Source organism: Pseudopipra pipra, chromosome 22, assembly GCF_036250125.1.
Source record: "Pseudopipra pipra isolate bDixPip1 chromosome 22, bDixPip1.hap1, whole genome shotgun sequence".
NCBI classification, from domain to species: Eukaryota; Metazoa; Chordata; class Aves; order Passeriformes; family Pipridae; genus Pseudopipra; species Pseudopipra pipra.
Genome location: NC_087570.1, coordinates 2315043 through 2328813, shown reverse-complemented (window position 1 = coordinate 2328813; position 13771 = coordinate 2315043). Strand labels below are relative to the sequence as shown.

Sequence of the window (13771 nt, the reverse complement as noted above, 5' to 3'; positions counted from 1 at the left end):
TACATTTCACCCCTCAAACCCCCCCCCCCTGCAGTTTTTTGACTGGCAGGAGCATTTTAATGGGTTTCTCTCTCCTGTGCTGCTCAGGATCGTGCCTGTGGGCTGGGAAACAGCTGTTGGGTTCCACCCAAAGGACTGCATTTCCATGTGAAATGGGGGATGTCTCCCGTGTGGGGCACATGGAGGAAGTTAATAAAGAAGCGTGGAACTAATTGCAACTGTTGATTCAGCTCATTCCATCCCACTGAACGCTGTTTGTTTTGTCCCACCGTCACACCCCCCGCTAAAACCTTTCCCAGGAAGTGGAGAAAGCATATCAAGCCTGGCATGTTAGAAAAGAAACTTGTGTTCTTTTGATATCCCCAGTGATTCCCACACAGCCACTTCCAGTCCGTGGCAGGACAGACACCAGCGAGCTGTGCAAGCAACAAACCCTGCAGCTCGTTCATGCTGAGAAAAAGCTCCTGTTTCCTTCTGTGCTGGAGAAGGTTTCCAGCATTTCCAGCAAGAAACATGGCTGAAAACCAGTTATATTGGAACTTGTTTGCAGAAATAAGTGCTCAGTTCACAGTCTGTGTCAACACCACACTTCCAGACTTCCATTATTGCTCCTGATCTTCAGTGACTCTTTGGATCAATTGTTTCACCTCTCTGGAGCTCCATTTCCCCTTTTCTCCTCTACACCATATTTGATTATGATTTCTAACTAATTATGGCAAGGCCTGCCTTTCACAGAGCTCAGCAGACACCTGAACAAACTCCCCCAGGTGCTCAGCCAGCCCAAGGAATCACCTGTGCAGCATCCATGGATGGGGACACCAGGAAAGAACCAGCCTGGGAAGGGGAAAGAGCCAACACTGGTACACCCTGCTCTCATACCCCCACCTGCCTAAACATTTGTTAATTTATCAGCAGGAAAACTACAGTATTTAAATTCTCACTGAGAGCTTTAACATCTCACTGAGAGCAGCAGCTCCTGGTGTGTCTCTGAGCTCAGCGAGAGGTGGGGGACTGACACCAGTCACTAAAGAAACGCCCCAAAAGAGCCGTTTATATTTCTGACAGCGACTTCAGAGCAGCCACATTTCATCTCCAAGTTGAAAGTAATTACTTCCCATACAGTCCCAGGCTTCTGGAATCCCCCAGCCAAAGCTTCAGAGACGTGGCCCATTATCCACAGGAAGGCTGCTCCCACAGGACCAATTGCAGAAAAGGGTTTGCTGATGAGGCCCTGTATTCCAGCAGGAATTCTGTCAAAGGCAACGGGACTTCACACTGCTGGAAGGCCTGGAAAAGCCCACCAGGAAAGGGATGTTTATTTGAGTAACAAGAAATTGTCTGTGCTGGGTAGATCAGGCTCCAGATGAATGATGTGTGAAGAGACTGGTCCTGAAATCAGACATAAGAGATCACCAAGAATCTGCTCCTGTGGATTTTCCTTCTGTGCCTCAGCTCTGTGCACTTTGCTGAAGATGACTGAACAGTCCTGGAGCTCCTGTGTTGCCCTGTTAAGTGGTTCCACCCAACAGGGTTAATTGTAATTGCAAATACAGCCTCTCAAAAGCTTATGTACAAACAGGACAAGTGTTATCTGTTGGCACCCAGATAATGGAGAAGAAAAACCAGGGAAAGCCTCACAGAAGGCTATGACATCACTGGCAGCCAATAGGAACCAGTGCACATTCCCAGCAGCCAGGCAAGGGGATTGTTCCCAGATGTTGCAAATCCTTCCTAAAAAACACAGATAACAGCCAAGGCAGCTGCTGGCACAGCCCTCCCTCCTGGCTCCGACCTGGCAGCACCCACGAGCCAGTTCTTTCTACATTCCCAGTCCCTGGACCGTGCAAAGAGAACAGAAAAATATTTCAAGCTCTTGCAAAAAAATGCCTGAAGGTAAAATATTCTATCTCTGCCACGCCAGCTATTTTTTTTTCCCCAAATCGCCCCAGTTGGTGAAAAACAAAACTGAAGCAATAATTTCATTCATGTAAGCAGCCCCCAAGAACTCAAAATAAACGATTCCCAGGGACAAATTGTATTCTGTGTTTTGTGTGTGTAGCAGAACAGGGAATGTATCAGCTATTTTTGGCAGAAGCTGCATTTACAGTAAAAACAAGGCAATGAAGAATTCTGACATACAACTCGTGGTAGTCCCTATATTGCTGAAAACCTAAAGGTCAACCACTGAAAAGGGATCTAGTAAGCAGTACCCCTCTGTCCCAAATTATTTAGTGCTTAAAACAACCAAAAAACCTCACTAAATAAACAAAACCACACACACATGCACCAGAAAAAAAAAACAACAACAACCCAACCCACCCTGAAATCAAAAGAAGATCTAAGATGCAGAGGAGAAAAACAAGCAGGACACAGGAGGGATGGGGAGGAAGTTTAAATAGCTAATTAGCAGCAGTGATTCTAATTCAAACCTAATTTAGCTGTACATTGAGTTCTCAGGGCAGCAGAAGTAAGCAACAGCTAAAGACTTGCAGATCCTCCCTTGAACATCTTCCCCTATGGAAATCAAGTCCTGCAGATGACACCAAGATCAAAGTTCCCACCTCTGACAAATAGAAGGATTCAAATGTTATTAAAAAAGATGAAAATCTCAAATTTCTAAATGTCACTCATCTTGTAAAACTTCAAAGTGGCCCCTGGCTCAGTCGGGAGGGGGGTTGTGGGGGCAGAGACAGTTCAGCTCTGTCGTGTGTGCGTTTAATTTCCCAATTTTCAATGCGTTGTGTGGGTCTGAACTCCACACGCAGGGACACTGCAGTCATTTACAGGGAGGGCCACAATTATCACAGATGGTTTTGTGAAAGAATCCCAAGCTGTCTGCTACCAGCTGACACACATTTTATAGCGCTGGAGACAAAGAAAGCTCAGGTCCAGCACGTTAAAAACCAGAGAAGGAAACAGCCCTGCCCAAAACACGTTTGGGTTTGTTTTTTTTTTCCAAAAGGTAAAGACCAACTTTGCTATCCCTGAAAGATTTGTATGCAATTATCTGGTAAGTTCCAGTGAATAGGATATTAAAGAATTCGAAACTGTGAACAATTAACTTACAGCAAGATTTACATAAAACTCCTCCAGTAATTAGCAGCAAATAGAGGCAGATAAGCCCGGCAATTTTATGGGTGTTAGTGTGGAAAAAGTAATTTGCAATTCATAATGCAGGTCAGACACAGATGTTTCAGCTGATTGCTGAGCCAGTGAACAGAAGCCCTTGTCAACATCATCTGCAAAAAAAAGCGCCCTGTGTGATCTCTGAGAGCTCCAAACCGAAGCCAAACCAGGGGGAAGAGCAGAGAAATTTGGAAATGGGCTGATGGGAGGGAAGAGCCCACATTTTGAAGCGATGGATCTCTCCCTGCTGCCTCCAAGCCGTGTGTGCCTCAGCTGAATTAAATGGGTTTATAAAGCATTATGTCATTTGCTGCTGAGAGCAGAGTCTGCAAACCCCACGTTGCTGCAGCACACAAAAGGCTCCACGGTGCTCATTCTCTGAAATAATCAATTTAAGCCACACATCTAAATTTTGCCCTGAGATCTTTGCAATAGCACAGGCCTGGCTGCTGGCTCAGACTGATCCTCGTGGGTTAAAGTTCCTGGGCTGGCCAGCAACCTACACTGGAACAGGAATAGCAATGAATCGAGTTAATTCTTAAAATTCTTAACATTAATTCTTCAAATTTCACAGATCGTGATGTTTCTCTGAAATGAAAATAGTAACAGCCCCAGAATTAAAACACAACGTTGAACTTGTGTGTGTGTACATATACAGAGTCTTGTTCTGATCTTACTGTTCTTCATATTCTCCTGTTTTTCAGCTGGAAAACAGAAAAGCCATATATTTTCATGTTATTTAAGGAGCTGGGAAAAGAATTCAGCTCTCAACCAGAGATAAAATACCCTTGGGGGTTTGGTTGGGAGAGGGAAGAGGTTAAAGAGGTTAATTTCTTATTTATGTGGAATAGTTTGGTGTTGGGGGACTGGTTTTGCTCCAGCTCCAAGAATGTTGGCCCTTGTTGGAACAACCTGAGTCACATTTTGCTGCCCAGAAGAGCCCAAATGGTGTCTGGGAGTCAGAATGAATCACTGGTGTGTTGAATCAACAATGCAAAGATAAATGTTTTAACCAGACCACACAGATAAAAACAAACACCACTGCACTGGGAAGAAAAGGGATGCAGAAGACAATCCAGATTATCAGCCTGTTGCCTGAATTAATATTTACCAGTTCAGCAGCACGGGGGGAAAGGGGAAGAAACAGGGAAGGGAACGACACTGAGGAGCAAACACAGAGCAGGTTTTGCACACTCAGGAGGAGGAAAGGGGTTCTCAGGAGTCATTTGCTCTCCTGATAAGAGCTGCTATTAATTTGCTTTTCCAACAGAAGCTGCTCTCACGCCACAGCCACAGCAGCGACATCCCCCAGCCCACTGCACCCGAGGCTCTCGTTAATCACACATGAAGTCCCTTTTTGTCCCATCCATTCCCATACTGTCAGAGCCCCACGCTCCAGCCCTCAGTAATCCTTGGACTGAGCACAAAAACAGCACCACCAACACCCAGGGCTCAGGCACGTCCTGAAAGATTCAGCAGATTCAGCAGCACCCAGCCCTTCGAACCAAATCCAGCCCTTCCAAGGGAACATCCCACACCAGTGGCCACCAGGATGGATGTTCAGGCACGGCCTGGAGGGGTTAACACCCCCCCTGGGCTCAGTTCCCACACCAGGATGGACACCAGCCAACCACCTCATTAAGGAAGAACTTTGTGCTGCCTCCAGATGGACCATGGGGTCTCAAAGACCACGGCTGTTTGTTTGTTTGTTGGTCTAAACATTAACTTGATTCCCTAATGCCAGTGATTTAATTCTTTTGACAACCAATTTGCTCCTCCAGGGAGCAGGACACATGGGGATCATCCTTTTTTGGTGAGGCACAATAGCAGTACAATGACATTTAAACAACACAACCAACACAACTTTGAGTAAGTTGTTTTGGCTGTTTAGTGACAGGACTAAAACTGTTTTCGTGTATAAATCCCCTTTTCAGCCCTGCACACTTTGTGGATTTCACTCTCATTTTTAAAATAGATTACTTAACTACAGGATGTTATAGATATAATTAAAAACTAAGCTTTTGTTTTCACGTAATTGGAGACTCAAGACACTTCTAAAAACCAGGATCCAGGTACCAACTATGCTGCTCCTGTACACACTGTATCAAACCACACAGATTTATTACAGACACACGAGCCAACATACCCAGGACACCACTCTTCCATTGAAGCAAGGGAGCTTTGCATTGTCGTCTGAGATCTCCTCCTTTACCACCCTGGAAAAAAAAAAAAACAATAGGAAAAAAATCAGGAGTTTGAAATTACATGAGATTAGAAGTGATTTTCTCAAACAGTGCAGGGAAAATACAATTTTTTGTTAAGATGTTGGTATCTATGGTTAAAGAACTACCAGAACAGAGGAAGCAAATAAAAATACAGGGTTGAATAGGACCTTTCCATCCCAAACTGGTTGTCACAACAGCAATTTCAAGTATTTTCCCACTTTGGATCCTACCATTTCTCCACAGTCTTTAAAAGTCTGATGGTGACTAAAATCCCCCCGTGCTGTGCAGCCTCTGTGTCAGAGATCACAGTGGATTCACAGCAGAAAGAGATTTCTGGCCTCAAATCCCTGCACAGCAAAGCAGGGCCAATCTGCTTTTGACAGAAAAAAGCCAACCCCAGGTCCAGTCAAACTCCATAAAAATGTGTGGATCCACAACCACATTTTCCTTTATTTATGTTTTTGTCTTACTTGTTGCTGTGTAAAGAAAAACCACAACTGGCCACAAAGCAACTGAAACATGGAGGGGGGAAAAGTGGTCAGGAAGGAGAAGAGAGCAGAGCAAATGGACAGTTTCCTTCCATCTCACTTTTGGAAAATTACAAATAAATAACTCCACCACTAATACCTGCATTTGCACATATTTTAAGAGGGAGTGAACACCACCTTTTTTTCTCCACGCTTATTTGCATTGTTAATGCCTGGCAGTGCAATATTAGGCAGCTCTTCACCCCTTTCCTACTATTGGCAAGAAAAACATTTTCAAATATTCATTTAACTCCTAAAGCATCTGTCCTCCCTTCACCTTTTGGCAGCGGGAATCAGATCACATGGTTCCATTATTGGTTTTAGTCACTTGTACTTGGACTCTGAGGAGACAATTAAGAGTAAACTCCACCGAAAGCAACAGATACTCAGGGCTTTCAAAACCTTTGACAATTCAATGAAGCTCTCAGACCTGTAATTCTGGAGCTGCAAACCCTGTGTGCAGACAGAGCATTTCAACACTTGCCTGGATCTCCAGCCCCAGTGGATGGACTCAAAATTCAGACATAATCTTTTGATTTTCACGGAGTCCTGCAGAGAACACTCGCTCAGCAGAGCCCCAGCTGCTGAATCAGCAAGGAAAGACACTGCAATAATTTTATCTTGACAGCTGTAGGTTTTAAATGACAGTGTCTTTCCCCCCCCCATAAGGAAATGACACTTATGGCACCCCAGGAATCACAGGGAGAATTTCTGCACCAAGCTCTAGGATTTAGGCAAAAAGCAGGCATTAAAAGGCTTGGGGGACTCCAGCAGGAGCTCCCTGCAAGACTGCACTGACTGGTTCAGTTTGTCCTCGAGATGGAAAACGAGCTCCTGGACTCACCACTGGCAAACCAACGAGCTCCATCACAGCCCCAGCCTCTGCTGCAGCTGAAGGGAACAACTTCCAGATCTGTTGCAACTTGAACTACTAAATATAGCCTTGAGCTATGAGGCAAGAGAATGACAGACTGTAATTCCCAGCTTGCTTTGGGTAGCAATCAACAGTGCCAAGAACATCAAAGACAGCAGCAGCCACTTAATTTCGAATATCACTGTTTTACAAATCGTTATTTGTAGTGAAGAGGCAGCTCCTCTCAATTCTCAGCGAGGAGAAGCAATGGAGAGGAGGCAAGGAAGGAACAGGAATGGTTGCAGCAAATGCTTCAGTCTGAGGCCAGCTTTGTGTTGAAGAAGATGCTGTTTGTCCATAAAAACTTGGGAGCCAGGGCAGAGGGAGACACGTGCCTTTGTCCTGTTTTGGAACACAGGGTCTGTTAGGAGCTGATATCCTGAATATCAGGGTGGATAAAGCCCTAAAGGATGGGTTCACAACCCAGAGCCAACCCAAGGCAGCGTGGCAAGGAAGAGGGGATATATTTGGTCTGCCAGAGAGCTCCTGGGAGGTGAAGAAGTCTATTGGCACTGGATGTGGTGGAGATACATCCCCAGTGCTCTCAGTGTCACTGTTAACAGACTCACTGTCTGCTAACAAGACCAAAGACCATCTGATAGCAAGAAACACATCCCCTGCTCTCCCAGAGTGAAAGCTTCCCTTCAGAAAAGGAGATATTTGTTTCCCAGGTCACATCCTGCTCCTGGCACCCTCTGTAATCACTGGCAAGGTTGGGACACACACACAGTCCCTCTTCCAGCACACTCAGCCGAGGTGAGGAGCCACTCTGGGTCAGGGAGAAGAGAGCAAATAAATGAACACCTGGCCACAAAGCCACTCACAAAGGCACCACTGAGTGAAAACCAAAAGGTGACAAAACAAAACAGCCACTTCCAGCTCAGCTGGGTCACCAACCCCTCTGTGTTCCACCTGCACACGGTTCTCCCTTGCAAAGGGGAGGGAGGGGAGACTCTGCCAGCACACCAACAATTTAAGAGATTTTTCTCCCATGTTCAGAGACTTGTAGCACTTTCCTTTTCCCTGCACTCCAGGAAAAGCCTCGATGCTCAAGATGTGAGATCCTTTAGTTCATCCTTCAAATGCATCTGCCAGGTAAAAGGGAGGTAAAAGAAGACCACGGGGGAACAGCTCACCCGAGGTCACTCAGAACATCACAGACAGAGCATGAAAAAGCCCCCACACTCTTGAATCCCCCCCAAGCACCTGCCCTACATCACCAGCAAGCCCCCCACCACCACACCTCCCATCCCAGAGGATCTGCAGAAAAGGGTGTGGGTACGTGGGGAAGGGGAGGAGGGAGCAGTTCCAGGAGCTCACATCCTCTGCTTTATTTGCCTTAGAGGAGATTTAACAACTAATTGCTAAATGAAACAATCCCTGCTGGTAACAGCCCCTCCTTCCTCTGGCTTCCTGGAATTGTGTCTGGATCCTCTGGCTTTCCCACCACCCTGCTCTGCACAAAAAGGTGTTTTGTGCATTTCCCAAACCCAGCCCCGTTCACCCTCTCACCTGTTTCTGTGACAGGTTACACTCCTGCTCACCCCCTCCCACTACCCTGACTCCTTGTTTTCCTCCAAAGAGCTGGGAAAACAAGGATTGTTTAGGCTCACCTTCCCTCTCCTCCCTCTGCCAAGCTGTGTGCCTCAGAATATCCACGGATTCCGCATTAACTGGGCTATGCAGGGATTCCAGGTGAGCCCCACAACCCCCTAATGACTGTGATTCACCAGCATTTGGGTAATTGCCTGTTAAACACCGGGGTTGATAGTGTTGCTCACACTTGCATTTTGATTGCATCATGCACGTCTGTGACAGGCTGCACCTCCACAACGAGCTGGAGGATTTTTCTTGGACAATGAGGCTTAACAAGAAAATTTCCCTTTCCAGTTGCAGGCCCAAGACCACAGAGAGGGGGAAATGCAGGGCTGACACAGCAGGGTGGCCCTACAGATTCACTCCATGTTAAATGTCTGCCATGACACAAAGCCAGCATCCTAAATTTCCTCCAGCACCAGATTAATCCCATCTCATCACTGGGATCATAATCAAGTCTTTTCTTGACTCTAATTGTCCTTTACTGATGGGAGAAGGAGAGAGAAGCTTCATTCCTTACTAACTTGCTTGGAGATCCTTAGAGAGAAATCAAAGGAATGAAGTCCTTCAAGCATCTTCAGTGACTCCTGGCACCTCAAAGGCAGGTAAGAGATTATTCAGGTGTTAGTTTGGATTCACAGAATCACGTTGGTTGGAAAAGAAATCCAGGGATCATCCGGCCCAAGCTCCTGCTCACAACAGGTTTAGGTTGCTCAGGGCCACGTCCAGTCAAGTTTTGAGTATCTCCAAGGATGGACATAATTTGGGGCAACTCCTACTTATGAAGCAGCACTTTTCCAAAAATCTGTTTAAATTAGTAAAAACTGTAAGCAATCATAATTGGAATCCAAGGCTGCAGCTTTAAAACAGCCTTGCTGAAGCTGATTAATTTGAATCTTTAAAAAACCTCGGGCTTTTTAAAGACACAGAGAGCCTTTAACCACCCTCCCAACACAGAGAAATGAAAGGAAATAAAGCCACTTGCTGAGTTTACAGGTGAGGCTTGGCTCGGATGTAATGTTTTCTTTCTGGAAAGAAGGAAGAAGAGAAATAAATGCCTTTGCTGAGCAGATGAACACCCTGGTGCAGTGCAGTGTGGAAGGGCTCTGCTCAGCACAAAGGAGCTGTGCTGCTCGAAAGCCTCAGATCTTGTCTGCACCCCACAGAGCTGGTGAGCAGGAACTGTGTGGCAGCATTCCCCTTCCTCCTCCTGTGCCAATCACTCCTCAAAACACCACGGTGGAACCAGCATTCTCTCTTTTTAAGGTTGTTATTCCCAAACTACTCTGCCAGCGCTGTGCCTTTCCATATATGCACTGCTGTGTGCCAACTCCCCACAGAAACCTGTCAAAAATGTGTCTGAGTGTGCTACCCACAATTATGACAGAAATGACACACCCATATCTACAAAAATGACACAACTGTGGAACAAAACCCTCTTCAAAACCCTCTTCAAACAGAGACACCCAGCTTCGGGGCACACCAGCTCCTTTTTACAGGTTCTGTAGAAATTTTTCAGCGAGAAACTTGGAAAATAAGTGTTGGGGAAGTCACCTCTTCCCACCCAGGTGACAAACACATCAAAAAACACTTTTTTTTTTTTCTTCATTATATAATTAGCTGCTCCTCTCCGTCTCATGTTATTCTTAACCCTTGTAAAAAATCCAAACACGCAGTCCTGGCGATTCTGTCCACAATTAACAGTTAATGCTTTCATATATTTATAAACCACTTATCCCCTGCCACATCTGATCTTCACCACCACACCAAACACTTTTGCCCACATAACTGCCTCTTCCCTGTTTTTTTCCACTCCCACTTTACTCCTGCAGGCACATCCAGCACTTCTGCCTTCTGGAAGAGGAGGGATAATTTATCATCTTTCAGGAGAACTGCAGGACACTGGAAAAGTTTTTGGTGCCTTGGCCCCAGACCAGGTACTGACCTAAGCCTTAAGCACGTGGATGAAGTAAGAAGTGCTGTGTTCCCCAGGAGAGAATCAGCCCAAATCTGCCCTTATTTCAAACAGAAAGCTTCACTTTTTATGGCAGTTAAGTTGGGACTCGAGGACAACTAAATTTGTTGGGGCTCTGCTCTGGCACCAACGCGCTGTGTGACCTCGAGGAGGGCACCTGGCAAGAAAATTATGGCACCTCCACGTTTAAAATTTTCTTTGTCAGCATTTAAGACAGACATTCAAGCAGCAGAAAGCCTCCTTACTTGGTCAGGGAGGTCCAGATTCTGCTTGAGCAAGATCAGGGCACTGTGAATCCCAAAGGAACGATGGGAGAATGGGAGGGAGGGAGGGAAGCATTTGTGTTCCAGCTGCCTGACTGGGAACAGGAGAATTCTGCTCCCCAGCAAGCCTGTTTTGCCCTCTGCATCACACCCCAAGCACTCTGAAAGGCCTGTCAGTCCTTCCCAAGTGCAGCCCTCTGACACAGTGACTCATAGGAAAAGGTTCCACGTGTTTTGAACCAACTGGTCCTTGGGCTCTCAGCCCAGAGCTGCCTCATCCTTCCATTTCAGTCAAGTGCAGCTCAGCCCAGCTCCAGCCCCTGCCAGAAATTCTGCCCATTGCCTCAAAAGGGTCTCCAAATACGCTGCACTTTGCAGCATCTGTGAGGAATGGCTTCCAATTAAGCACTTTGAAATATTTATGACTGACTGTTAAAGAGCAATGGCACGTAGAGAATATGATTTGCTTCTCTGCCCCTTAATTAACAATATTTCAATAGCTGGGCGATGCTCAAAGTGTGAAAATCCCACTAAAATGCAGGCATTTATGGCTTTTAAATTGATATCTCAAGAAATTAGTTTGATTTTAGCACTAACTGTGCATGCTGTTATCCTCCACTCCATGCCCAGCTAACACAGAAAAAAGGTTACCCTTAATTATGTGCACAGAGAAGCGAAGAAATGGTTGATTTTTGGAGTCCTAAGACCTTAAAATTTCTTTTTTTATCTATACCATCTACTCCCTGAGAAAGAGTTTGGAATAGAACTGGCCAAAACAAAGCATTTTAGCCACACTGACAGCCTTCTGTCATTTCTATTAGTTCCCCTTTTTCCTCTGCTGCCTGTATTATTTAATAAATTATTTATGTGGCTATATTTCAATCTCACAGGTGTTAATGAACCTATTCTTGCAGCTGTCCCAAGGGACAGGCACATCTCTGCCACAAAACCCGAGGAAGTCACAGTATGAAGGGACAGGTCAGCATAATTACGACCCCAACCCAGCTTTCCAAGTCCCAGCTACAAAACAATAAATATTAACAAGCCCCCCCCCCCCCCCATAAAATTAAGCAGCTCTTGAAAAACAACCCAGGGAAAAAACAAAACCCAGTGTACAGGAGATGAGTGCTTGAAAAACAACCTAGGGAAAAAACAAAACCCAGTGTACAGGAGATGAGCGCCGGCTGCGGGATGCCCGTTTCAAACAGCTGGCTGGGAGATTTGGCTTTCCCCAGGGGGGCAATTATCTCCCAAACTCCAGAGCAGGACACTGGAAATAGAGCTCAGGGATGTCACTCACAGGGAACAGAGGCAGGGATTGCAGCCTGTTGGAGAGCCAGGGCTCTGCAGGATCTGCAGGCAGGTCGTGACCCGGCGCTCCGAGAGCGACGTTCCTGGAGATGCTGCTGATTGTCCAAGTGCCCTTCTCTGGGCCAGGCTGGGAGTTTGGGGACTGAAAGGTGTGCTGGTTTAAAGGTAAATCAGCAGGGGAAATGAACTCAACTCAAAGGAGCTGGCTCAAGCAGTGACAGCAGGAGGAATTACATCCCCAGGGTTCATTACAGTCCACGGATCACACCAAGGGCTCAGGGGCCTCCTCTGGCTGCCAGACCACCCTTCAGCTCCTGCTGCCACAAATTATTCCAAGGGCTTCCCACACTAACAGGACTCACATTAAGACAGATCCACTCTTTGCTATCACCCCTCTTCCCCCCCAAAATGGCACAAAGGCAACTCCTCATCCTGTGGCTCACATCCTCCCCCCCCAGGCAGAAAGGGGGTTCTGGAGACACGTTCTGGATGACATGTTCTGGAGACATGTTCTGGAGACATGTTCTGGAGACATGTTCTGGAGACATGTTCTGGAGACATGAATAGGGTCAAAACATCAGCTTCTCTTTATCATTTCTTCACCCAAACACCACTTCTAAGATAACCAAGTTTTCATCTAAAAATCTAATTTCCTCTGAAACTCTCTGAATGTTCGTGCATGGGATAGCAAAAATCCCAGACACAGTCAGGTCTTTGTTTTGGGAAATGAGCAGCTGTGTGTATTAATTTTGCAAAAATTCAGATGTCCACATTCAGCATGTGCCCTGTTAAAGGAGACAGGTGCCCATCCTGCTGATAGAACAGGGAGAAGAAGAGATCTTCCTTTGAGATTGTGAAGGAAAGGTGCAGTGTCAAGCCAAAAGTGATGACTCTGGCTGAATTCTCCTTCAGGAATCAGTTCTGGAGCAATAAACTCCAGGAGTGAGTCAAAGGACTATGTGGCCCTAATCTCAAATATTCCACCAAGTTCTCCACTCTCAGTGTGGAAGGAAGCACCTTCCTGGAGAGGTGAAAATCACTCCCTGAGAGGCAGCAGAAGGAGAAGGGGCTGCCCAAAAATGTGTCCTCGCTCTTCACTTCACAATCAGAACAACTTTCAGTCCTTCACAAAGAAAGCAAGAAAGAACCAAGCCCAGCACATGGCCTTAGAAAGTAGAGCATTTTTCCTAATCAACCACAAGGGAGTTTATTTCTACCATTCCAAGTAACCACTGGCTATGGCAGCAGCCCCAGTTATTACAACTGTTCAATTCATTTTCAATAAAGGTGTCACAGAGCCATGACAAAAAGTCAGCACCAGCTGCCAAACAACACAACCCAAGGAATGCTAAACCCACAGCAGAGTGGGCAAGATAAGAATCAGTTCTTATTCCCCTGTGAAATGTTCCTTTTGTGCTCTCCTAAAAGCACCTCATCCCAATAATAAAGCTGGGTCAGAAAACAGCCACAAGTGTTAATCAATACCTCACAGAAATATTATTTACAGGCAGGTTAAATAATTGCTAACAAAGAGATAACTGCCAACCCAGTTAGACCAGAAGAAAACATATTATCCACCAGTGGCTACAGTGCTCCAAGACTCCAGAAACTTGGGAGAGAAAAGAAGCTATTCATAAATTTGTTTAGTATGGTCCCTGTGCAGAAACCTCAAACACTTATTACAGATAATATCTCCCTCCCCCTAGGTTATTTGTCTAGACATATTTTAATTAAATGCCCTAATTCTGGTCACTGATGTGGTGGAAATTATTTAGTTTAGTTTAACAAGGTCTTTTGGTCTGTACTAGTCCAGCTTCCAGAAGGACAACTCCCAG

At 45.8% G+C, this 13771-nt stretch overlaps 1 protein-coding gene across 3 annotated transcripts in view; it reads right to left on the bottom strand.

The window, feature by feature from the left end:
* DVL1 (dishevelled segment polarity protein 1) overlaps positions 1 to 13771 on the bottom strand; it is a 67963-nt gene that overhangs the window by 35394 nt on the left and 18798 nt on the right. For all 3 annotated transcript variants that reach the window (XM_064678404.1, XM_064678405.1, XM_064678406.1), the window contains exon 2: positions 5273 to 5342. In XM_064678404.1, the coding sequence (XP_064534474.1) occupies positions 5273 to 5342 (70 nt within the window). The remainder of the gene's footprint in view (positions 1 to 5272; positions 5343 to 13771) is intronic.